Source organism: Marmota flaviventris, chromosome 2 (genome assembly GCF_047511675.1).
Source record: "Marmota flaviventris isolate mMarFla1 chromosome 2, mMarFla1.hap1, whole genome shotgun sequence".
Lineage (NCBI taxonomy): Eukaryota > Metazoa > Chordata > Mammalia > Rodentia > Sciuridae > Marmota > Marmota flaviventris.
The window spans coordinates 93,402,218-93,429,551 of record NC_092499.1 but is presented as its reverse complement, the minus strand read 5'-3'; the positions used below and the strand labels follow the sequence as shown (position 1 = coordinate 93,429,551).

Genomic DNA, 27,334 nt, shown 5'->3' with positions numbered 1-27,334 from the left:
CCTCTTTGAGCTCCTGAGATTTCTTTCATCAGGAATTGGGTGCCCCTCACAGTCTTCATTTATTTGACTTTTCATAAGAAAAGCATACTTCTGTGAACCTGATTTCTCCAAAGTTCTCAGTTCTCGTGAGAAAAGAAGACCACAAGTCCTCAGGATACTTACCATCCCCACAAAGATGTTTCCTGCCACAACCAGGGTCTCTGTAGAGGTGGTTCTCATGGTGAACTGCAAAAACCAGGCGATCTAAAAGCATAGAGACCTAAACCATCAGTATTAGCAGGAATCTTGGAGAATGACTAGTAAAACCCTCCTTCTCCACTCTACTGATAAGGCAACTGAGGCCTAGAGAAGTTACAAACAGCCTTGACCAGAACTCAGGACTCTTGGCCTTTAGAACAAGTACATTAAAACTCAGTATGAAAGAGTGATCCAGCCCAACTTCGCTCCCTGCTCTGCCCCCCAAGACTACCTGAGGCTTGCTATAGTTTACATCTAGAATATTCTCCAAAGGCCTATATGTTAAAGGCTTGGTCACCAGCCAGTGGCACTACTAGAAGGTGACAGAATCTTTAAGAGGTGGGGCCTAGTGGGAAGAAGTTAAACACTGGGGATGTGCCCTTAAAAGGGATATTGGAACCCTTGTTCCTTCCTCTTTCTCTCTTTGCTCCTTGGCTACCATGAGGTGAGAAGCTTTGCTTCACTAGATGTTCCTGGTCATAGGATCTACCTCATCACAGGTCCAAAAACAATGGAGTCAAACTACCATGGCCTGAAACTCCTGAAACTGAACCAAAATAACCTTTCCTTGTTTTAAGTTGATTTTCTCAGATATTTTGTCATAGTGATATAAATTTAACACACCATTTGATATCCACCATGCTTGGGATGATTTAACTTTTCACATTAATTCAAACACTCTACATCCTACATATAAACATTATTCCAAAGTGTCATCTTCCATGGCCTTGACAGATCCCAACATAAAGACCCATCTCCCAGCCAGAGGAGGAAAACAACTCACCTTCTGAACTACCCATTGCACAAGGCCCAGATAGTAGAGAATGGACGTCATACATCCAAAGAAAAGGATGACTGGTAAGGACTGTAATGGAGAGTGGTGGACAGCTGGTGAGATATTACATTGTATGTGCTAAGTATACCATAAATAAACTGTGTTTCAGGCCTCTAAATTAAACTCTTGAATTCCAAGCACATCTGATACAGTGTAGTCTAGGAAAAAATATTCAAAATGTATTACAAATCTACTAGCCCATCTGTACTACATCTCAAGGAGATATTTTCTAAACCCCCCCCCCCTCCTCATTTCATCCACTTTCAGGATGGTAATGATCAAAAGGCAATAAATGGATGCTGTTTCCTTTTGATGGTATTAAACCATCCTCTTAGGATCCAATCAGTGTGCAGCCTGGCTGATCTCCTGGACATACATTATCATCTTCTGCTTTACTTCCCAACCCCTCCACTATCATTCCTGACCATAAAATAGATCCAACCTGAAAAGCAAAAATATCTTGGATCAGCGTATCTCCAAAGACAAAACTGGAGCCAGCCACAGTGTAGTTCAGGAAAATCTGAAAGGGAAAAAAATACAAGAACAAAGTGAATCCAGGTAGGACACAGGCAGAGAGATAGAATCCGCCCCCATGGATGATTAGGACCTACTGCTGCTACTGAGCCTGGCTCCCTTTGATGGCCTGTGAGCAGGCTGTGTCCCCAGCAGGTAGCTTCTCTTCCCTCACATTCTTAGCTGTACCCCAGGATTCTCTCTCCTTTCCCAATCAAATCTCCCACCACCATTATTAACTAGGCACAGCCTTCCTTCCCATACTTCCCTCAAATCTCCTTTCTCTAGGCTTCTAAAAGAACTAAGCCCTTACATGTAATTTCCCATACCCGTATTTGATCTCCCAGCCATTGAAATGCAATAAATCCAGGATAAGTTCTGATGACCACGATCCCAAAAACAAACTGAAGACCCAGGCCCCAAAACACTGTCCTCCAAGACACCTGGAATCAATCATAAAATTATTACAATGTGAGTTCTAGAGCCTGCTATCCATTGCCTGGTTGCAGTTTTAAAATGGACACATGAACTCCAGGTAGAACTAACCCAGGATGTCAATAGTAAATCTGGAGTAAATTTGCACAGAGAGGAGGGGGATAGTAAGGAGAAATGGTACAGTAATGTCAAGAGCCACATGTCTCCATATGATTTTCTAGAAGTTAGAGGACACTTACAATAAAATAAATTTTATAAACAAATACTTCAGCACAATTCTCCATTATATTCTATTTTTTCTTTCCTCACTTATTTTTTTTAATTCTTACTTTTTTTTATTCTTACTTTTTTTATTCTTGCTGGCCTAGAACCACAAAATGTACATTAAGACTCAGTAACATATCACAACCTACAGTTTGAAAAATAAGTGGCCTAAAACCTTTGAGATCTTTAAAACTTCTCTTTGGAATAAAACTGTCAAAGAGGCAAATTCTACAGGTTGTTATAAACTTAGTTCTATGTCATTGTAATGAACACTTGATTCTTTGTAATTAGTACTTGGCCCCTGTTCTGTGCCAAAATACCCAAAACTTACCACACTATGGTGTTTGGAGCAGACAAAGAGGATGAGGATAAACATGCAGATTCCTGCAAAGGATATCAGCTGCTCTGGCCTTTGAGCTGTGTCTAGAACCAGCCATAGGATAAGTCCAACCACACAGGCTCCTCTGAACACCCTAAAGAAGGAATGCTAAGACTGTGTCATCCACTGAGTGAATGAATAACAATTGACTTTACCTCTGAAAAACAGAAGATAACCCCAAGGAAAAGTGAAATAATTCAATAGTTCATTGTTGACTGGACACAGAGATATACTAGGAGAATCATTCATCTGGCAATTCACTAACTTCCACCTCTTTCCCCACAACTTACTCACAGAATGAAGTTTCTAACTAGAGGACATAAATCCTATGACTTCCCTTTCCTCAAGTTTCTATATCAATAACATATGATACAAAAATGCATTCTCAAAGACTGTTCCAATGAATGACCCAAATATTCAAAACCAAAGGAGGAAAATGATGTATTAACCCCTACCATGGGTCTTCACCCAGTTTCTAACCAGTCCAAGGGTAAAAGTAAAGGCTTAGTCACAAATCAACTACTTCTGGTTTTGTGGTATTTCACGTACCAAACACATTTGATTAATACACAGACTGGTTACCTCATGTCTGAGTGTTAGAATCCTTCAAGTTCAAAGGAAAAGGATCAGAAGGGAGATCATAGATGAAAACAGAACAAAAAGAGCACACTGTTCAACTGAGATATTATAATTTCAGGGCTGAAATTCAGATCTCTTCTCACTGTAAACCCATTTCACTTCAAGTGCATAAAATCTGGCTTCCAGAATCCATCTTGCTAATAAATAAGGTCATTTTAGCTCTATCCTTCCAGTGTCAAATAAATCAATGATTCAAAATTTAGATGGTAGTCCGGTGTAGTTTCTCCAAATCGTCACTGTTGCAAACATCCTTAACACCTATTTTCTCTGAATCCATTGGAAAATAGGAACAAAGAGGAACTTTATAGAAAGTCCAGAAGTTATTCTCTCACTCCTGGCCTGTAATCAAAGTATAATGCATGTCATAGCTAGATGAACTACATCTGCCGTGGAATTCAGTTCTGTATACCTGAACACTAAGTTTGTTCCTTAAACTATAAAGAGTTGTAAAGGATACCAGTGTGTGACAGAAGTCTAGAAGGTGAGGGAAGAAAGGCTTTAATGTATCAGAGAACTAGGGGAGATGACCACAAACTCAACTGGATAGTTTTCTGAAGCTGCAAGCCTCTTTGTTCTGATTACTTCATTGAAGAGGAACATGTTTCTTCTCATTTCTGACATAGGCCCTGATGAGAAACAGACTGAAAATCTTCTCTGGAACTGAACCCCTCCTGGGTTCACCTAGCAATATAGAGACCCAAGGCTACAAGAAACCCGACTAAGGTCCAGTGCTCAGAGGCCTGTTGCTATATGTCCTCTGCACTTTGCTTTTGTATAGTATAGAAGAAGATCTGAGAGACCACTCAGGGACTGTCAGAGGAAGGAGAGGAAGAAGAGGAAGAAGAGGAGGGAGAGGAGGGGGGGAGGAGGAGGAGGAGGAGGAGGAGGAGGAGGAGGAGGAGGAGGAGGAGGAAGAGGAGGAGGAGGGGAAGGAGACTTGTGCTTGGGATAAGTTGTGGGACCAAGGATATTGAGATTCACATCTTACCATTTCATCCAAAATCTCAGGCGTGAGTTTTTAAAGGGTTTCAGACATCTCATTAATTTTTCACCAAATAATTTTTTCAGAAAGTTGTGAACCAGGACAAAGATCACTAAACAGGTAAGAACAAACAAGGCCAGTGCCCTCTGGAAATCCAGGATGCAAGCTGCTAAGAAGTAGGCAGCATAAGCTAAAAAGAGAAAGTACAGAGTAAAGGTCAATGAAACAGAGCTTCCTTGGGATAAAAGAAGCTCCAGTCATGAGTGTCTGGGACTCAGAGCAAAAAAGCCCCTCCAGAGACCACGCCACCCAGCCCTACCATAAAACTGTGCTCCACCCCTCAAGGTCTGAGTAGAGGCTAACTGTTTTCTTCTTGGGATTCCCAAGAACAATCCAGTTTATTTGAAGATCACCTATTTTCACTTGTCCCAAGAGAAATCTCACGCCCTTTACTTTATCTGATAAAGTCTCACCATATTCCCTTGGAGTGTGTTTCATCAGCATCCACTCCTCAAGCCAGTTGTCTCTTTTTTGTGTGTGTGGAGGAGGTTTTAGGGGTGCCTAACCACTCAGCCAAATCCTCAGTTCTTTTATTTTTTTACTCTGAGACAGTCTCACTAAATTGCTTAGGGCCTTGCCAAGTTGCTGAGGCTGGTCTTGAACTTACAATCCTCCTACCTCAGCCTCCCAAGTGACTGGGACTATAGGCATGTGCCACCACACCCAGCATCAGTCACCTCTTTTTGAAACTTAATTACCCTAGTCATATTAAAATGTTTAAAGGCCAAACTTTCCTCTTGAGCAAAATAATGTCAACAGGGGGCTGGAAATGTAGCTCAGTGGTATAGCACTTGCCTAGCACATGGTAGACCCTGAGTTTGATCCCCAATATCGCAAAAAATAAACAAATAAAAATTTTAAAAATGTGTAAACAAGGCTACTACTAGGAAATACAACCATATGGCCCTCACCCCATGGCTCTCTGACTCACCTCAGAATATAATTTTTGTTTTCACTATCCCAGCTGCCTTTGACATCAAAGCCCCATACATCACTGACAGTACATTCTAAACAAAGGTTTACTGTCTTTTTAAAACATATTATATGATTGATTTTACTTGTAAACCAACAAATAAGAAATGTCTATTATAGGTTTCTCTTGCAAAGACTACAAGAAATTGTGTTCTCCATCAAATCAAGACATAAAAAAGAGATAAGCTCATATTCTCTGAAATATTTTAAGTCTGTCAAATAATACAGTTTTGAAAATAACTTATTCTCAGATTTTACTTTTTCCTTTAGGTGCAATTCAATAAATTATGGTTCACCTACAAGTAGTTAAGAGCTGTACATCAAAGAGCCTTTAGGGCAGTTTGTGAGTCAAATTGCTTTCCACCTAGTAATCATCTTGACACAGGTAACATTCCTCAAATGACTGTGTTTCTCGCTTCCATGAATTCTCATTATCTCACCCAAACACAACAGGCCCAACAGGATCTTCTTGAACAAGTTGGCATGTCTTCTGCAGAAACTTCTTGCCTTGATAAAAGTCTGTACATTCTTCCTGATGAGAACACAAAAGTTAAGATGCAAGAATTATTACAGCCCATTTGTGCTGCTTTTCAACACTACCTGGCCCAAGGCAGAATTTGCTCTTACTCAATGAAGAAAGATGATTCATCTAGGAGGAAGTGAATGTCCCAGTCATGCCCAAAAGCCAGTGTGCCAGGTCAGAATGACCCTACCTCAGCCTAAACAAGCAATGTCCTTAAATAGTTTCTTACCACATAAGTGGATAGTGGTCATATGGGATCTACTCTCTCCTTGTTCCCAAAAGCTCAGCTTCTAAATTCCCAAGAGGGCCTGTTCTTTCTAGAAACAATTTGGCTATCCCTCTTTAGGAGCCACACAAACCCATAAACTTTAATAGTCAGTCAGGTGTATATTGACAGGAAGAAAAATACCACCAACTTCAAGAATCTGCACAGGCAGGCCTCAGAGATGCCCAGGAAGTAGGGCTATTCAAGTTGGATTTAACCAATATTTGTACAGTACTTTCCATGAGCTTGGGCTCTAAGAACTTTGCAAATACTAACTCATTACTGTCTCCTAAGAACCCTGCAAGTAGTTATAATTATCCTTCCCTTTTTTACAGATGTGGAAATTGAAAAACAGAGACATTAAAATAACTTTCCCAAAGTCACAAAGATTGTAAGAAACCAAGATATAATCTAAACTTTGGCAGCTTGCCTTCTGAATCTGAGCTTCTAACCATCACCCCTTGCTTACTTTACCTAGACTCCAGACTCACCTGTCTGCCACTCATAAGTATCCTCAGCACATGCAGCCATGTGAGCAAAAAGATCTGATTTACAAGGTCTTGGAAGCTCCAAAGAAGGAGAGCCCAGCAAGAAGGTCCCAGTCTGGCCATCATGCTGAAGCAGACTAGCTTAGCCAGGGCTGGGACTAGCCACCAATCTCTGATGCCCTGGGGTCTTGGCCCACAGAGCATTAGAAACTTTCCCTACTGTTGTCTTGCCCATTTAACAGACTCCCTGTTCCCCATGTACAGTCTTATTTGGGGGGATTGAAGCTGCCACACCTACATCCTCAGCCCCTAGAGCCTTCCTTTTCATTCCTCTCTCTACACACTCCTAATGTCTCCTTTCTTCAGATAACCCAAATCTGTCTGCTGGGCAGAGTGTGGATTATCAGATAAAGGGAAGCTGAGGAAGGAGGAAAACTTATCTTTATCACTGTCTGACCAATTCAGGAGGATATTTAGGATCTCAAGAATTCTGCTGCTTTGCCATGCCCAGTAGAGAAAGTAGTGAGTGAAAAGATTTGCTTAGATAAACCAGTGTCCCTGAAGACAGCATTATCTTTTGGAACATTATTCACAGAGTATACCAAGCAAAGAGTTTAATTGCAATCCTAGATTTCCTGTGTGCCAGGTCTTTGGTTTGCCCCTCTAGATCCATGCTGCGCTTGCTGTCTGCCCTGGAAGTCAGACCCATGTGGACTGCACCAAAGGACACCCAGGCCCTCTGGCTTACCAAGTTGGGTTCAGCCAGTGGGACCCCAGAGGAAACCAGAGCAGGCAAAGATTGACGCCAGTGTATTGTAATCTGACTCTCCTGCCAGGGTCTTTTGAATCTTGTCTCTTCAGGCCTAGGAATAATGAGTGTTCACAGCTTCAAACTTTAATTCCTTATACTGTCCTTTCTTATGAATCCACTACTCTTCATGTACATCATTGTTACAGCCTCTTTGTGAATAAACCCTCCTCTAATTATCCTAATTTAAGTATACCATCTGTTTCCTTTTGGGACCCAAATTGAAACACCAGGTGAAGCTGGCTTAAAATTATACCCAATAAATGCCAGCTGAATGAGGACACTGCAGAAAAAGAAGGAGCATGTACCAGTCCCAGAGTAGATATAGATCACAGGATTAGAAAAGAATTCTACCATCACCTCCTGACCACAAACCCACCATTTCCCGGGAACCAGAGTTCAGTGGGTATTTCAAGAAATCAATTAGGAATACTTATCTGTGCAAAACTCATTAACAGGATCCTAAAATATCAGGTTAGAATTGGGCCTCTGGTTTAAAAAAGAAAAGGCATAAATGAGAGGTGTTTCAAAGGAAGAAGAGAAACGAAGCTTTCTCACCTCCTTTAAGCCAATTGAGAAGCAGTGCATACAGGCATATGAGCAGGTGTCCGTGGCCCTGGTATCCCTAGTGGCCCGGGCTCTTGTTAATACCACTAGGCTTTTTACTTTACATATTGGTATTACTTGAGCATTAATATCTGTGCTATATTGGGAAACTGAATTGAAAAGAAATCTGAGAGATGGCAAAACTTGATGTCTTGCCCCTACCCTGTTAGAAAGTACATACCCACTGATAGGTTTTGCAGGTGTGTGGGAGGCTTTCCAGGTATGGACTGTTGACAACCCTCTCAGGTAAATGTTTACTGCCTGCAGCCCTGAGTGACAATGGGAAACAGAGTAGATAAAAGCAATGGGAAGCACTACCTGCACATGGCGTTGGTGGGTACCATGGGTCAGGCCTAGCAGCAAGAGTGTTTGTGCATTTTCACAATGACCCAGTCCAAAAGGCATGGAAACTCTCCCATCTAAGGGAGAGAGAGCTATGGGAGCTGCCAGGGTTTGTGGTACTTTTCTTTTGCCAGTCAGAGTGGAAAGCTTGGGATAGCCTTCAGAAAATACAGCTCCAGTGACTGTTGACAGTGTGGCCCTGGGTATTTGCTTCTCTATCTTGAATTAAGAACTAAAAGAAAGGAGGAAATGAGTCAGCCCAGAACCAAAAAGCAGTATGAGTAAGGATGAAGACCTCCAGGCATTAACCAGAATATTTTTTTTCTTTGAAGGGTCAAAGGTTTTATTTTGATGGCATGAGAAGACTTGGTCATTTGGGTACTCTACTGAGTACCACTTGGCCAGATTCAAAGTTATGTATACAACTGGTTTTGAATTAGAGAAGAGTAGGTGGTGGTGTCTGGAGACTAGAGAGCAATTGCCAAAAGTATTCAAGAGAGAATGGCAGCTGAGTCTTAGCAAAGGGATGTTACTAGTCAAGATGGAAAGAAAAATAGGGGTTGGAAAGGAAGGAAAGGGGATATCAGTGGAAACCAGCAGACTTAAACTGGCAGAGGCAGAAGCTCTGTGCAGCTGGGAACAATTGATTCTAAGAGCCCACATTACAAGTAGAGTAAGAGGGGACCTTATACCAGAACTCAGCCAGGTGCTCCAATGTCAAGTTGGGGGTGGAGGTTGTCTTGGAAAAGAACTCCCCTCAACACAGCACCAGCCCCTGTCCATTTCAGATGACAGTGGACCATCTTCTCCACACTGATGTGGAGGCACAATGCCAAAGGTCCACAAAGACAGGAAGCATCTGCACGGTGGCCTTTCCTACTGGCCCTTCAACTCTTCCTTCCAGAACTCTTCTCTCTCTAAATTAGAGGTAGCAGTTGTCATGAGAGGTAGAGGACTCTTCCCAGAGAAGGTGCTCTCTTTCATGACTACTCCAATGACCTTTTCAGGACAGGCCCTTTAATTTAGTCCTGCTACAAGAAAACTTTCTCCAAGTTTGTCATTTGCTCCTAATTAAACATTCTTTTAATGATTTTACTCAGAAAGTAAGGATTAATACGCTCTAGCTTCTTTAACTGCTAATAGCAAGCTCAGGCCCTAATGAAAAAATATAACAGTAGGGGGCAGAGTTTCCAGTAAGGATGAGCTGCCTATAATTGGAAACTTGCATTGATAAGCAATATAGCCAGGTCCTGGACAGATTTCCAAATCTCTCATCCAGTAACTTATTTATTGGGGGTGGAGGCGTACCGGGAATTGAACTCAGGGACACTCGACCACTGAACCACATTCCCAGTCCTAGTTTGTATTTTATTTAGAGACAGGGTCTCCCTGAGTTGCTTAGCACCTCACTTTTGCTGAATTCACGATTCACCTGCCTCAATCTCCCGTGCAGTTGGGATCACAGGTGTGCACCATTGCACCCGGCTTCATCCAGTAACTTATACATCTTCCACCCACTGACCTATCTTGCCCATCCCTCTTTACCAGGCTTACTGCCTCTCAACCAGGAAGACGGAACAGTCACTTATATGACAGTCAGAAGAGCAGAAGGACGGTAGGCTTAATAAGAGCAGCTGGAGAGCTAAAGAGGAAGCCAAAAAGAGAAATGATCTCTAAGAAGAATGATGTTGAATATCAAGTAGCAGGACAAATGAGAAGATGCTAGATCTAGAATGAAGGTGACTGTTGCTTGTGAGAGCTGTTTCCCAGGAGAATGATTGAGGGAAAGGGGTGAAAGAATGAGTGTGAGCAGCTATGGACAACTTCACAAAGTCTTCTTTGTGAAGAGAAAAAGAACCAGATACTGTTTCAGCAGGAACTGCAAAACCTCATCATCTCTCTCTCCAAAACACCACAGGGTTATTACAAGTTTATAAACAAAGGAAATGACCCTGCCAGCAGGTGGCAGAGTTAGGATTTAAAACCCAGATCTGCAATTCACAATAGCTAAACTATGAAACCAACCTAGGTGCCCTTCAACAGATGAATGGAAAAAGAAAATGTGGTACATATACACAATATTACTCAGCCATAAAATTTTGAACTTCTGAATATTACTCAGCCATACAAAAAGTAGAATATTCCTCAGCCGTAAAAAAAAGAATGAGGGCTAGGGTTGTGGATCAGCACGTGTGGGGCCCCAGGTTCAATCCTCAGCACCACATAAAAAATAAGTGAATAAAATAAAGGTATTGTGTCCAACTACAACTAAAAAATAAATATTTTTTTTAAAAAAGAATAAAACATGCTAAGTGAAATAAGCCAGTCCCAAAAAAACAAAGGCCAAATTTTTTCTCTGATATGTGGATGCTAATTTCACAATAAGGCGAGGGTTGGGGAAGAACAGAAGTACTTTGTATTAAAAAAAGGGGAATGAAGGGAAGAGAGGGGGAATGGGAATAGGAAGGATAGTGGAATGAATCGGACATTACTAGCCTATGTGCATATATGATTATACAAACAACGTAATTCTATATTATGTACAACCAGAAGAATGAGAAGTTATACTCCATATATGTATAATATGTCAACATATACTCTACTACCTACTAATTAGGACAAATAATAAATAAATAAATTTTAAAAACCCAAGCTGCTTCAAAGTGCAGGACTAAATTCCAAAGGGACCACTTCAGAATTCTAAAGTTATGACTGCTAAGAGAGTAGAGAAGAGGGTGCAGATAACTATGCCTGTCAATGTCAAAGAAGCTTTCACAAAAGAAAGGGTGGATAGACTGATCTAAAGGAAGTGGAGAAATGTTTGCTAAGTGGATATATCATAGGGAATTTGAAGAGATTGGGTTGGAGTACCTCTAGAATTTGAAAAGCATGCTTAAGTGAGCTAAGCATTTTGTAAAGAGCAGAATTTGCTGGCACTGGGATACAGGGAGCTTGTGAGTGGATGATGGAAAGAAAGCTTGGGAAGAAGGTGAGAAACCAGGTCACATAGATGATGTGCCATATTTGGGAATTTGGACATTATCCTACAGGAAGCAGAGAACCATTGGAAAATCTCAACAAGGTAATAACAGGAGCAGGCCAATTAAGAAGTAACTGTGATGGTTCAGGGGAGGGCAGATGGGGGAATGGAGTTTAGGACAGATCAATAGCAGGGAGGGAAAAGAGATGTGAAAACCTGGGCTGCCTATGATGTTCCTTCCATAAGCAACTAATGTCTGTGGGTTCCTTCCATGACAATGTGGGGCAAGGAGAAGGGCTTTGTGGAAGGGGTAGGCTGATGACATTTGCCAAAATAGAGAAGCCAGCCTGGGGAGGCAACCTGAGTTTGCCGAGTTTCCACATGAGTGCTGAGAGCCTAGCCCCATGCCCAGCAGAGTGGGAAAGCAGCAAACCTATGCTGACAGGAGATTGGTTTGGGGCACGTATGATTTGAAATATATATGTGACATCTAGGTGCAGACCGATGAATCATTATATATATATAAGCTTCAAAAAATATATATATAGGTTGAAGCTCAGAACAAAGGTCATGGCTTCAGATGTAGCTCTCAAGAATTAAGTGAAAGAGTATGAATAGGAGGTTACAGACAGAATCCTGGAAGCTAAAGATAAGAAAGAGCATCAAGACAGGTAGTGTGTATCATTAAAATCAGTAAATGAGGGATTGGGGAAGTAGGCCAGTGGTAGAATACTTGCCTAGCATGTGTGAAACCCTGGGTTCAATCCCCAGTACCACCCCCGAAATTTTTTTTTTAGTTTCAAGTAAGGGTTAGAAGGACAGACACCCAGTGAAAGTGGGTGTACACTGAACATAATGAATGCTTCATTGGTCACCTACCAAGAACATTTCAGTAATAGGGCTAAAAACTAAATGCACTGGGTTGAAAAGTGCATGGCAAATGACAAAACAGAAATAGAAAGTAAATTACACTTGCCATGAAACTTGACCGTGAAGAAAAAAGGTATCACAAGGTAAGGTTGATTTCTTTTGTTTTATTATAAAAGAAAGATACTTGAGTATGCTTACAGACTGGGGAATGGTCTAAGGAGAGATTGATGATGTGGGGCAAGGGAAAGGGCTTTGTGGAAGGATTGGAGAAGGATGGGATTAAGAAAATGGATAAATAGATATGCTTCAGATTCAGGCACAGTAGGCCTTCTCATAAAGACGGGGAAAAGATAAACATTCATACAGGTGCAGGTATCTTTAAGTTGAAGCATATGAGAAGATACTAGACTTTTTAGACAAATTATATATATATATATATATATATATATATATGTATGTCACATTGCACTGTATGTTTTATATGTGATGTGTGTGTTTGTGTGTGTGCGTGTATAGTAAAATGCATAACAACAGCTGCATGCAGTAGTGCATGTTTGTATGATCCTATCAATTCAGGAGGCTGAGGCAGGAGAATCACAAGTTCAAGGCCAGCCTCGACAACTGAGCAAGACCTAGTCTCAAAAGAAAAAAAAAGAAAAGAGCTGGGGATGTGGTTGAGTGGTAGAACAACCCTGGATTCAATCCCCAGCACCAAAAGAAGAAAGGAAGGGACGGGAAATGTACCACAGTATCACCAAGGCTGGGAGAGGAGAGCTAGAAGTGTACTATCATAAGGGTATAATATCACTTGAAGGTGGGTGTGGTAAATTGAAGAAGTACAATATACACCCTAAAGCAATCACTAATAAAACAAAAAAGGAGATTAAAATGCAGTCATTTTAAAGTATTTGGTTAATTAATCTGAAAGTCATTAAAAGAAGAACATGTGAGACAAACAGAAACAAGTAGCAAGATGACAGGATTAATCCATTAAATGCAAAATGGCCTAAACAATCCAATTAAAAAGCAAGATTGGCTGGCAGGTTGACTTAAAAAGGCAAGAGAGAGGTTTTTTTTTTTTCTTTTTTTGTACTGGTGATTGAACCCAAGGATACTTGACCACTGAGTAATATCCCCAGCTCTTTCTGTATTTCTTTCTTCTTTCTTTCCTTATTTATTTTGAGGCAGCCTTTCTAAATTGCATAGGGCCTCACTAAATTGCTGAGGCTGGCCTCAAACTTGTGATCCTCCAGCCTCAACCTCCTGAGTCACTAGAATTACAGATATGCACCATTGTGCCTGGCACAAGAGAAAGAACATTCTTTTTCTCATAGAGAAAAAAAATAGGACAAAGTGCATTGTAAGGTAATATTTTAAGTAGTATTGCCATTAAGGAAGCTAATGACAAAAAATACTTAATCTTCTTAAAAAGAAATAATACTAGATTATATACCAATTAGCAATGGAGATGGGGTGGGAATGGTAAAATTGGTAGATTAAGTGGAATTAGGAATTTGAGAAGAATATTAGTTAATTTTTTAATTTTATAAATTTTTTAATATTCATTTTTTAGGTGTAGATGGACACAACACAATGCCTTTATTTTTATGTGGTGCTGAGGTAGAACCCGGGTCCCGCCCATGCAAGGCGAGTGCTCTACCGCTGAGCCACAATCCCAGGCCTAATTTTTTAAATATTTATTTATTTATTCTGGTACCAGGAATTGAACCCAAGGGCACTTAACCACTGAGTCATATTCCCAGGCCTTTTTAAAATTTTATTTAGAGACAGGGTCTCACTGAGTTGCTTGGGCCATACTAAATTGCTGAGGCTGGTTTGAACTCTCAATCTTCCTGTCTTAGCCTCCTAAGCCACTGGGATTACAGGCGTGCACCACCGTACCTGGACTTTATTTTTATTTTCTGCAATACTAGGGATTGAAGAAGAATATTCATTTAAGACAATGGCTAAAGGAAAATAAGCAGGCGAGTTCATAGGAATGAAGTCAGGCCAATCTGAGAAGAAGGCTCAGGCAATCCATGTGAGCTCCATGTGAAGTTGAGGCTTACCTGAAAAGAGCTTAGAACTGAAATTCAGCAAGGTTTATAACAAAGTTAATCTGGTTAACAAAGCTAATAGGATCACATTCTTCTTTCTTGGTAACTAGCTTGAAAGGTAAAGAATTCAGGTAAACAAAAATTCTAATATGACATCTCTTCATTTCTGAAGTCAAAAACTGGAAGGAGTGGGATTTAGAAGATAAGCTAAGAAAAAGTGTGTCTCTTTCTTCCAGAGCTCTCAGCCCTGCAACCCCTTCCCCCAAGTTATACCCAAATTTAGGACAGGATGCTTCCTTGTCAAACCAGCCCCAGGTCCCTGACACCACCCAGTCCTATTACTCAGGGTAGGGTGACAGGAAGAGCAGATGTAACTTTTTACCCTCAGCAGATACACCCCCTGCTGTACAGAAATTCAGCCTCTCTGGCCTACATCCCTTGATTTCCTTTATTTTCACCTTAGTGGATCTCTGGCCTAACAGCTTCTCTCTCTATCATCTTAGGAAAAACTGACCTTCTCACTTACCAAGGAAATCCTACAATTCTACCCAACAAATCCTCAGGGCTTTGTCTCACAGTGATTTCATTACTCACTCTTTCCATCTTCTACTACTACCCACCTTCCTTCTCTCGGCCTCTCCCGGCTCCTTTCAATCATCAGATGTATTTTGGTTCACTGCACCTTAAAAACAAACACCCTCTCCCTGCCACCAATTTTTTTTAAATTCTGACAACAAAAAAACCTTCCCTAAAATGTTTATTAGATTGCTTTAGAGAAATGGGTCAGTTCAGAAAGAGTAACAAAAAGAAAGAAGATAAAATCATTTTGCATTGGATCAGATTCAAGATGTCCTGAACAACTGAGTAAGAGAACTTGATAAAGACAAGAATCTGAGAACACCTGGCTTTTAGTCCATCATTAACTCTGGTCAATTCCTTTCCAAAAGTGTCTCTAAGATGTAACTTCTGTAATCTATCCCCACTCACTCTGCCTTAGCCCAGGCTCCTTCATCTCTTGCTTAACACAATTATGAGCCTCTCCCCACCCCCCCCTTCCTCTCTGTACTGGGGATTGAAACTGGGGATGCTTTACTACTGTGCTACATCCACAGCCCTTTTTCTTTTTTATTTTGAGACAGTCTTGCTAAATTGCTCCAACTTGCGATCCTCCTATCTCAGCCTCTTGAGTCACTGGGATTACAAGAGTACACCACCATACCCAGTTACAAGAGCCCTTTAACCAGCTTCCTGCCACCAGTCTTTCCCTACTCTGATACCCTCTCCACATTGCTGTCAGAGTTATTTTCCTAAGACAAAGCATGGTTCCTTCTTTCCCCTCTCCTCTTTAAAACCCCGTTGGCTCCCTAGAATAAAATCAGACTCTTTGGGACTGGCATTTCCCTTTTCACAGTCTCACTGCTTGCCTCTTTTCCTGTACACAACCCATTGTTTCACACACTGACTATCTTACCCTCACAGAACACATAAAAACTTTCACAACCCCATTCCTAGTAAGTTCTATAATCATTCTCCATCTGATAAACTATTCATCCTCAAAGATCCAACTACCCAGGTGAAGCCTCCATTGCAAAGCAAAACTACAATGTATTAACACTACACACATACCATGGGGGGGGGGCGGGACACTTTCTTAATATCTAATGCTGCTTGAGGGGTAAAATCTGGTACAACCATGTTTAGCATGGGCTAAAGCTATCTACCCTATGACACAATTCCATACCCAATAGGAAGGGATGCTTATATTTACTAAGAGACATGCATAAAATTGTTCATAGTATCACAATTCATAATAGCAAAAGTGGGGAAACAACTCAAATCCCAACCATAGTAAAATAGACAAGGACATTATGATAGATTCTATACAGCAATTAAGAAGATACAAACTAAAATACATGCATCTCCTGGATGTGATGTTGAACAAAAGAAATCAGACATAAAAGTAAAACATGGTATAGTTCCATTAAAAATATAAATTCAAATATCCACATAAAACAGGCAAAATTAATACATGATACTAAAAGTCAGGAAAGTGATTACTTGGGGAAGAAACATCAAATGAAAGGAGACATAAAATGATTCTTAAGTATTGGTAGTGTTTTAGTTCTTCATCTGGGTGTTGATCATATAGGTGTATTCACTTCTTGAAAATTCATAAAGGTGCATGATTATGTTTATTTTTCTGTATATATGCTATGCCTTATTAAAAGTTACCCTAAAAAGGCAACAAATGTGCCAATTAAACTTATGACATGAAATCAATTATAATACACATCCAAATTTCACTTACAAAAAAAGCAAAAAAAAAAAAAAAACAGAGTGATTGAAATATGTTATGACATTTGATTTATAAATCAAAATAAAGAAATTCACTTCAGGGCTGGGGTTGCGGCTCAGACGTAGAGCACTCACCTAGCATATGAGAGGCACTGGGTTTGATCCTCAGCACCACGTAAAAATAAAAAAATAAAGGTAGTGGGTCCACCTATAACTAAAAACAAATAAATAAATACATAAAAAAAAGAAAATCACTTTATAGGGCTAGGGTCACGGCTCAGTGGTAGACTGCTTGCCTAGCACGTACGAGGTGCTGGGTTAGATCCTCAGCACCACATAAAAATAAATAAATAAAGTAAAGGAATTGTGTCCAACTACAACTAAAAATTTTTTTTAAATAAAGAAAATTTACTTCATAAAATTATAACTCTAGTGGCAGCTATAAAAAAGACAAGTAGGCCAGGCATGATGGTGCACACCTGTAATCCTAGTGACTTGGGAGGCTGGAGCAGTAGGATTGCAAGTTTGAGGTCAGCCTTAACAATTCGGCAAGACCCTGTCTTAAAATAAAAAAGAAAAATGGCTGGGGATGTAGCTCAGTGGTAAAGCACCCTTGGCTTCTATTCGTAGGAAGGAGGAGGCGGGAGAGATGAAAAAGACATCAGTAAACTGGGTTAAACCATTGTCCTGATTTGGAAGACCCCCCCCAAAAAAATTAAATAAACTTGACAACACTCTATAATCATTCTTTTTTGGGTTTTTTTTTTTTTTGGGGGGGGGGGTTGCACTTGATATTGAACCCAGGGGCACCTTACCACTGAACCAAATTCCCAGTCCTTTTTATTTTTTTATTTTGAGACAGAGCCTCACTAATTTAGGGTCTCCCTAAATTGCTGATGCTGGCCTTATACTTGGGATCCTCCTTCTTCAGCCTCCTGAATTGTTAGGATTAGAGGCATATGCCACCACACCCAGCATCTAAATTAATGTATAATATTAATGCAATAACAATTCTACTCCCTTCAGAAATATTTTTAACTATCTATCTATCTATCTACTTATGCATGCGTGCATGCTAGGGATTGAGCCTATGACCTCCTGCATACTAAGCACACATGCTTTACCACTGAGCTACACTCCTAGCTGGGAATACTTTTAGAATTTGGCAATTTGAGAAGACAAATTATTTGAATAATTGTGGCACTGGGGATTGAACTCAGGAGTGCTTTATCACTTAGTTTTGTCCCTAGTTCTTTTTATTTTTAATTTGAGACAGGGTCTCACTAACTTGCTGAAGCTAGCCTCAAACTTGTTATCCTCCTCCCCTGAATTGCTGGGATTATAGCCACGCACCACCACACTGGGTTCCAAGGAATATTTTTAAAAGGGAAAACTAATGCAAATACTTGGCCCGCCAAATTTTAAAGTGCATTGTAAACAATTATGACAAGGAAATAAATTACTCAAATATAGATTAAAAGCTGGGATATAGTTCTGCATAGTGTTTGCCTAGCATGCCCAAGGCCCTGGGTTTGATCCCCAGCATGCCTAAAACCTAAAAATAAAAATTCAAACTATCACATTAACTTAATGAATTCCAAAGCTGAGGAAACATCAGAATCGAAGAACTCACTACTTATTAACTATTGTTGAGCAGCTAACTAGATATCAGTGTGGAAAAGCATCAGCTTAAAGCCACACTTCATACTGCATCCCACAAAGAATCCCAGATCATCAGAGTTAATCAAGGAAAAAAAAAATTAGGGCCAGGTGTGGTGGTACACACCTGTAATCCCAGTGGCTCAGGAGGCTGAGGCAGGAGGATTACAAGTTCAAAGGCAGCCTCAGCAATTTAGAAAAGCCCTAAAGAACTCAGTGAGACCCTGTCTTTTTTTTGGTGGGGGGCAGGTGCTGGGGATCAAACCCAGGGCCTTGTGCATGCAAAGAACTCACTCTACCAACTGAGCTATAGCCCCAGCCTGAGACCCTGTCTTTAAATAAAATATTTTAAAAAATGGCTGGGGATGTGGCTTAGTGGTTAAGCCCTTCTGGGTTCAAACCCTGGTACCAAAAAAGAAAAAAGTGTATTCCAGTAGGTACAGGGTCTCTGGTCTTATGCCTAGGTCCTTGAACCACTTTGAGTTTTGTACATGGTGAGACAGGGGTTCAATTTCATTCTACTACATTCTACTACATTTCCAGTTTTCCCAGAACCATTTGTTGAGGAGGCTATCTTTTCTCCAATGTATGTTTATTATGCCTTTGTCTAGTTTGAGATAAATGTACTTATGTAGGTTGTCTCTGTATCTTCTATTCTGTACCATTGGTCTACATATCTGTTTTGGTTCCAATACTATTCTGTCTTTGTTACTATGACTCTGTAGTATACTTTAGGGTCTGGTATTGTGATTTTTCCTGCTTCACTTTTTTTTCAATAAGAATTGCTTTGGCTATTTTGGATCTCTTATTTTTTCAAATGAATTTCATAAATGCTTTTTCTATTTCTATGACAAATGTCATTGGAATTTTAATAGGAATTGCATTAACTCTGTATAGTGTTTTTGGTAGTATGGCCATTTTGACAATATTAATTCTGCCTATCCAAGAACAGGGAAGATCTTTCCATCTTCTAAGGTCTTCTTCAATTTCTTTCTTTAGTGTTCTGTAGTTTTCATTGTAGAGGTCTTTCACGTCTTTTGTTAGGGTTTTTTTTTTCCCCCCTTCAGTACTGGCTATTGAAGGCAGGGCTTCACACATGCTACAGAGATTTTGAACAAAGGAATTCAGAGTTATGCCTTAGGCAGTTCTGGTAGAAGCTACATAGGATAGGTTGGCAAGAGATGGAGAAAATTGGAAACAAGAAAATCTGTATGGGTGCTATTTGAATAATTAAGGAAAGAGAAGATGAGTTTCAAAATCCAGCATCTACTGTAGTCGATGAAGAAAAATTAAGTTACATACAAAGACGCCAAATGGGAGAAACATGGAGCTTTACTACAATTTAAGAAATGCAAGTTAAAACTTCAAGGCATGATTTTATAAGTACATAGCTAGTTAACGTTTTTATATGAGAAATGTAAAGTTGACAAGAGATGACAGGAACCAGAAATAATTACACATTAGAGCAATTTAAGGTGTCAAGGACAATCTGGCACACACACAGACAAAAAAAAAAAAAACCCACAAACAAACCAACATCCTTTCAGCTAAGTGCTAATATTATTCTTGTTTTACAGGGCAAAAACAGGTTTGGAGAAGATAAGTAACCTGCCCAGCATCTGGTAAGTGGTGCAGAGAAAGCTGTTTGTACTGGCTCAAAAGAGGAGATTATTAAATTTTTAGGAATTTTTTTAGTCTTCATCAAAAATTAAATCACATAAACTTACAGTTAAATGACATTAAAAACAAAGATAATAACTACTCAAAACTCACCACTTCCTATTTTACCGCATTTTACTACCATCTAAACTCTTGAAGTTATTTATATCTATTGTAGGGTGGAAATCTCATACAATGATGTGCAATCGTGTAGCTCTTCCCAACTTCTTTTCAGTGACATCTGTCTGATACCTCAGAATCAACTATGTTGGGAATAACTTAAAACTATAGGTAAATGCTATAAATTACAGCTTAATTTATTATTTCATCTAGACTAAGGATCACCAAACTATAGGCAAAATCCATTTACCTTCATTTTATAAAGTTTTGTTAGAACACAGCCACATCCTTTTTTTTTTTTTTTTTTTTTTTGGTACATCCTGTGGCTTTTTTTTCCCATTAAAATGCTAGAATTCAAAAAGGCATCAGAGACCTTATGGCCCACAAAATCTAAAATATTTACTATTTTTTCCATTACAGGAAAATTTTACCAACACCCGGTCTTATTCACTAAGATCAGAAAAAATATCAATCAATATTCATGGCAAAACTACACTCGGAGAGCCAATTCTTGAACATTTACCAGCACCCCACTGGATAGAATTCAGATATCGTTCTAAGAGGTCAGACTATGGAATTCACGTTACTAACTACTATACTGGTAAGCAAAGTATACACTGTTAGTAAGCACAAAAAACACAAAGAGCTTATCAACAAGTCATAGATTGGGAAAAACAATTGTAATGTTCGTGTTGACATGTATTTACATAAAAAAAACATAAGTTAAATTGTTAAACTGTAGAGAAAAAAACAAAAGACTGAAGAAGTCACTGAGTTAGTTGTTAAAAATAAAGAGGATAAAACAACCTTTTGTTTGGGAACATCTATGATCATAGCCACACATTTCTTTACAAACTATCCCATATTCTCCTCTTCCTTTTTCCATGTATGACTTTTGCACTCTTTATAATACCCAGCCCCTTTCCACATCATGGAACATGGCTTCCCACTAACCTGTTTTATCCAAACAACTTTCTTCAACATTATTTCTAACACAGATCCATGATCAAATTCAAAGATTTTTCTCACTTCTTTCTTGACGCTGTTCACATAACACTTGGGATTGTACCTTCAACCTTGAGTTCCTTCCCTGCACTTCCAAGACTCTGTACTCTTTCTTCATCATCTTTCCAGTAAGTTGTTTTGCCCGATTCCCATGTTTCCCTTTCTATCCATCCATAAATCTAAGTATTCCAGAAAAACTTTTTGTTTTTAATCAATATGGGGGTAAGTTAATTTCTAAGCCTCAATTTTCTAATGAAAAGAAAAATATTAAAGTAGTACTCCCCAGTCCAACTAACACTGATGAACTTATTTATGACACAGGTTTATTTAACAATCATGTAAAATACAAATATGTGCATATGGTGATGTGGGGCGGTTATAGTCTCATTGCCACAAAAAAAGACAAGCTCTCTGAGAATGTAAATGAATTAGATTCTAGAATATATATACCTTGGGTAAGAGGGAGACTCCAGACTGTCCTCAAAACTGTGATCTTGCTCTTCAGTCCTTTTGGTTGCCTTAGGACTTACTTCTGTCTGTAAACAAACATAGAACTGAGGTTAGTCACAGAGCCCTGCCAGAGGTGAAGGAGACTGAGAGTAGCCCCTAAAGGAAGCCATAAAGCAGCCCACAACACCCTGCAGAAGAGAAACTAGTGAATTACCGTGAGCTCCAGCCCTGGATTCTCTAGGCCATTGTCCACTGTGGACAGAGCAATGGACTGTGTTCCACTTGCTTTCTCCATCTCCTGTTCTCAACTGAAAAACAAACTCAGATCCATGGCTAAAAGATTATTTATTCTCTCAGGAGGGGCTGGTGAGAATTTCTAAGGCCAGTTACAAGGAAACACAGAACTAAAGTCCTTTAGAGAGTTAGTTGATTTCTTAAGGAATGAGAATTGGGAAGATTAGTGCAGAATTTAAAGTAAATAATGAAAGATAAAATTGTATTTCTTGTGAATAGCTAGGGAATGGGCAATAAAACAGAAGAAAAGAAATGAAGGGCAGGGGGAATTGGAATGAATCCATGAGTCACCCAGGAAACCAGGACCTGGGCTAGAAAGACCCTGGTTAGTGCCTTAAAGAAAGGGTCTTGGGTAACTGCTCCTTTTTGCCTGGGGGAGGCCCCACTGAGCTGTATGAGTAAGAAGGATATAGGGAAGAAAAGAGCTGAGAAAAGCCCAGATCCCAAATATTGCTGGGGGGAAAAATGGAGCTAAACAAGACTTCATGTTAAATCAAGGAAGCCCACATTTAGAATGATCAGCATGAATGTCAATGATCCTAATTAAATTTGAAAACAAAGTAAAAGAATCAAGAAACTTAAATATTTGAGCCTCAGCATAAGCAAGCCTAATACAAGACATTCACATTTATAATACAGGTTCATGTTGAGATGAGTCTTTGCTTTACAGAAAATTTCCTTCCTCATGGAATTGCTTTTAAAAATGTGATCTCTTCAAGCATACAAAATACAATTTCATTAAACACATATGATCACCTTTTATTGTGTGAATGGTGGCATTCCTGTATAAGCACAGAACCACCTGAATTTTGTGATTAAATATGAACTATTAAGAAATTTGGCACATCAGGCTCCTGTTTTCCCCCAAGGCCCTTGCTTACCTTGGCTTGTAGAATTCCTTATGGCTCTTCAGTGAAGGACTAAAAGGAAAACTCAGCTAGAGTGGGGCCAGTTTCTTGCCATTGGTTGGTTTGACTTCCTGCCCTCATTCAAATGTGAGGGCCCCTCCTTCTTGAAATCTCAGGCCCTCCTTCAAGGTTTCTGCCCTCACTCCCCATAGAGTGCAAATCTGAAGTTAAATATATGTAGGGTTTTTTCTTCTTTTCTTTCTTTTTTCTTTTTCTTTTTTTCTTTTCGTGTGTGTGTGTATATATGCTAGGTGTTGAATCCAGAGATGTGCTACCAATGAGCTATATATCCAACCCATTTTATTTTATTTCATTATATTTCACTTCATTTCATTTTACTTTATTTTGAGACAGGGTCTCACTAAGTTGCCCAGGCTGGCCTCAGAAACTTGCTATCCTTCTGCCTCAGCCTCCCTAGTAGGTGGGATTACAGATCTGTACCACTGCCTCCAGCAATATTTATAGATTTTGAAGACTACTTTGCTAAAGTATCTCCTAACAGGCACATCTTCCAGCACTGGACAAAGCATTGGACAGCAGATAAAAGAAAGGTATAAAAGTCTCTGCACTCAGAAATGTACATAATTTTGTACTGGAAAAACATTTCCTAGAAAATGACAGAAAGCAGGACTGCACGTGATTCAGTGCCACATGTGGCAAGGAATTCTTTTATTAATCCATTCACCAAATATTTATTAAGTACCCACTATCACACAGGCAGCTGTTTAGGGATCTGAGGACACAAAGATGAATGAGACAACGTCTCTGCCATCATGGGACATAAGAATCACTGAGGAAAGACAGATGTGTCAAGAAAGCATTTGTCTTGAGTCCAGAGCCCTGAAAGATGCTCCTGTATTTTGATCCCAGGAGTTGGAGACCAGCCTGGGCAACATAGCGAGACTGTCTCAAAAAAAAAAAAAACAATTGTAGTAGTGAATCACTGATGGAGAAGGAAGAGGAAATATACACCATGTCAGGAAGAAGCTTTGACTAAGGCACAGAAGTGAGACCTACTCTGACAAGCTAAAGTGGCTACAAGAATTTAAGAATAGAGGGAAATTATTGATAAATTAATTAAGGAAGGATAAAATAAAGGAAGAAATTAGCTACAAAATGAAGAGGGGAAATGTGAGTGGGTCGGGATGGTTTATAAGACATAAGTCTGGAAATATAGTCAAATACCAGCTAGCTAGGGGCTCTGTTGGCCAGGCTGAAAGTATGGGCTGATTCTGAGCAGAACAGGGATGCTGGAAGAGGGTGTATTTAATGTACAGTGGGGACAGGGAGTCTAGTCAGGAGACGAAAGCAACTGTCCAGGTTGGACTGAGGCTCTCATTAAAGCAGTAGAAGAGGATGAATAAAAAGAGACAAATCTTGGAGATTGATCAGATATGGAGAAAATGAGTGAAAAAAAAAATGGAAGATAGTTCTTCAAAACTGTCCAGAGGTCGGGGATGGAGCTCAGTGGTAGAGCACATGCCTATCATGCATGAGACAATTGGTCCAATTCCAGTACCAAAAAAGAAATAATGATAATATTTATCTTTCCCAAGTTCTGTGCATACACATGGATGAGTGCACATGAACACACACACACACACACACACACACACACACACACACACACAATCCCTTGCAGAGTAAATATATATTACATTGTGGGACTAGGGCAACTTATATCACCTCTCAGGCCCCTTTGCCTTTCCTGCTCTACCTACTACTATCTCATAAGTTTATGATGAAAATTAAATAGTTTAAATAGAAGAAAGAACTTGGACAATTTAGAATTGTAGGGTCCTACTGTCAGATATTCAGGAAAATGAGGCAACAGTGTTGAAAGTAAGCCTACTCACAGATATCTCCAAGCTGATGTCTGACTCTCAGGAGGACTGTGAAGTGTCCCTCGCTCATCCTGTCTCACACTCTCTCCCCATACCCCTGCCCCCTTTCATTTTTATCTTCAGTAATTGTGAGTTCTGTAACTAGGTCCAGGCATAATGATAGATACAGACCCTAGTGTTCTGTGCAGGTGAAATGAAGCCAATGATCACATCTCCCTCTTCTCTGACCCTCTCTCCTCTGGAGAAGATGTAAGAACACACATCTTTATCACCTCAGTACAGGCCTCAGCACATTTTTCCAAAAGATTCTGATTCCCAACTGCCAAAAGGAAGAGAATTAACCTGGAAGGTTCTTCCTCTCAATTAACTGACTTAGACTCAATGGTTTATTTATTCACTTTTTGTCACATCACATACAAATTGATTCATTAAAAACTCTCAAATTACGGATCAGGAAGAACTAAGTGACTTACCAAAAATCAACAGCTAGTTTGTGGCTCACCCAATTCCATACCCTGAGACACTCATTCCCAGTTCTGGGGATGTTTCTGGACTATGAGTTTAAAAGTTAGTAAGAGATACCTCTGTTTCTGCAGGATTTCATAGTCTTTCAAAAGATTTTCCTATATGTTCACTATTCATCCATTCATCCTCACAATATTTCTGTAAGACAAGAAATTAACTGCTAATTCTATTTTAGGTTAAAAAAAAGGAGGAGGAGGAGGAAGAGGAGGAGGAGGAGGAGGAGGAGGAGGAGGAGGAGGAGGAGGAGAAGAAGAAGAAGAAGAACCAATTTGCTTAAAGAAGATGAGCAATTTGTCTAAAGTCACAGTTACTCAGGGCAAAGCCAGGACGAAAGGACTACTCTGGTCATTTCCATGGAAGCTAGACCTTATAATTGTGTAAAGTCTAGAGGTTACTCTTGGAAAACTAGGTGACCTGCCACAAACTCATCTGGAAAATAAATAGCCATAAATAATTGATTGTTCTATACTTCCTGCTTTTACCTGTCCTTTGATTGCTCATAGAAGCAGGCAGAACTAGGGAGAATGTAGGGACTTCTAATTTTGGCCTTAATAGAATAGCTGAAAACAACTAAAAATGTTAGATAAAATGTCAGCATCGTGGCATTGAAGAGCAAGCAGTGGAGGTGGGACCTAAGGGCTGTGATCCTGGAGAAAGGGAAACACCAGAGTTGTTCTCATTTATCTCCCTCCCTCCCTCCCTCTCTTTCTTTCTTTCTTCTTTCTCCTTTGGTACTGGGGAATGAACTTCACTGAAGATGAAATGGATAGCCACTGGAGTTCCATATCTATTTAAACATTGGAATCTATACTTAAAAACCTACAACATCTGAAATTTGAACATTTCAGATGTCCAAATCCTACTAAATAGGTAAAGAAGAAATGATACCAATTTTCATAAACTCTTCCAAAATTCAGAAAAGAATAACACCACCAATGCCTCACTAAGAAAGCCGGCATTACCCCAATACAGAAACCAAATAATAACATATAAGAAAAGAAAGCTATAGACCAACATCCCACAAGAACATAAATGAAAAAATTGTCAACAAAATTACTAGCAAATCAAACCCCGCAATACATAAAAATATATCATAATCAAGATGTATCCCAGAAACTAAAGGCTGTTCAATATTTGAAAGTCAATGCAGTTTACCTCATCAACAGACTTAAAAGGAAAAGTCATATTATTACATATACAGAAAAATACTTTTTAAAGTCCTACATTTGTTTACAATAAAAACTTTTAGCCAACTAGGAAAAAAAGGAAACTTATAGCTACTTGGAAGGCTGAGGTAGGAGAATCACAAGTTCAAGGCCAGCCCATGGTTGAGTGCCCCTGAGTTCAATCCCTGGTACAAAAAAAAAAAAATGGGGTACCATTACATATCCATTCAAAAAATGGCTAGAGCTAGAAGAAAGGAGAGAGGAAGGAGAGAAGGAAATAACCAGTTGCTGGTGTGTTTCCAAGGCAATTAGAATTGCATTTGCTGCTGGTGGGAATGGTTTCCTCAAGAGTGTACAAAAACAAAACAACAAAAAATCAAATATATTTGTACCCAAAATGAAGTTTAAGGAAATGTACTTTAAAATTTTTAACTAGTGCATCTTCAATTTTTTTTTCAGTTTTCCCCACTTAACTTCTCTTTCTGGGACTCAAATTACACGTACACTGGATCACTCAATGATATTCTAAGATCTTTAACAATGTTCTCTTTTTTTGTGCTGTTTTTTCTTTATGTTCCATATCTTATAATATCTACTGCTATGTCTTCAAGGTCACTAATCTTTTCTCCTACTGTGTCTAAGCTGCCAGGTGCTGTGGCATATGCCTGTAATGCCAGCAACTTGGGAGGCTGATGCAGGGGGATTGAAAGTTTCAGGCCAACCTCAGCAACTTAGCAAGGTCCTCAGCAACTTAGAGAGACCCTGTCTCACAATAAAAATAAGGACTGGAGGATATACTCAGTAGAGACCCAGTCCAGTACCCAAAAGGAAAGAAAATTACAGCGTCTAAGCTGCTATTGATCCCATTCGGTAGACCTTTTAATTCAAATATTATTTTTCGTCTCTAGAAATTAAAACCTGTTTGTATATATGGTATTTCTCTCCTCATCAAGCTTATTACTTTCTCCATTTTCTTAAATATATTTTACTATGTATGGGATATACTAAAATACCTGTTGCAATGGTTTTTGTCTTCTAAATTTTTTTTCTTTTTCTTTTTTTTTTTTTTCCAGTGGTAATACTGGGGATCAAATCCAGAGTCTTACACGTGTTAGGCAAGGGCTCCACCACTGAGCTACATCTCCAGCCCTTGT

At 39.5% G+C, this 27,334-nt stretch overlaps 1 protein-coding gene across 1 annotated transcript in view; it reads right to left on the bottom strand.

The window, feature by feature from the left end:
• The window catches only part of Slc28a2 (solute carrier family 28 member 2), a 29,047-nt gene extending 7,283 nt beyond the window's left edge, over positions 1 to 21,764 (bottom strand). The window contains exons 1-9 of the mRNA XM_027925771.2: positions 21,658 to 21,764; positions 21,444 to 21,529; positions 5,757 to 5,848; positions 4,291 to 4,474; positions 2,616 to 2,757; positions 1,915 to 2,028; positions 1,515 to 1,592; positions 1,022 to 1,102; positions 163 to 243 (exon numbers count right to left, since the gene is read on the bottom strand). Of these exons, the coding sequence (XP_027781572.1) occupies positions 163 to 243; positions 1,022 to 1,102; positions 1,515 to 1,592; positions 1,915 to 2,028; positions 2,616 to 2,757; positions 4,291 to 4,474; positions 5,757 to 5,848; positions 21,444 to 21,529; positions 21,658 to 21,738 (939 nt within the window). The 5' untranslated portion in view covers positions 21,739 to 21,764. The remainder of the gene's footprint in view (positions 1 to 162; positions 244 to 1,021; positions 1,103 to 1,514; positions 1,593 to 1,914; positions 2,029 to 2,615; positions 2,758 to 4,290; positions 4,475 to 5,756; positions 5,849 to 21,443; positions 21,530 to 21,657) is intronic.
• Between the last annotated feature and the right edge of the window lie 5,570 nt (positions 21,765 to 27,334).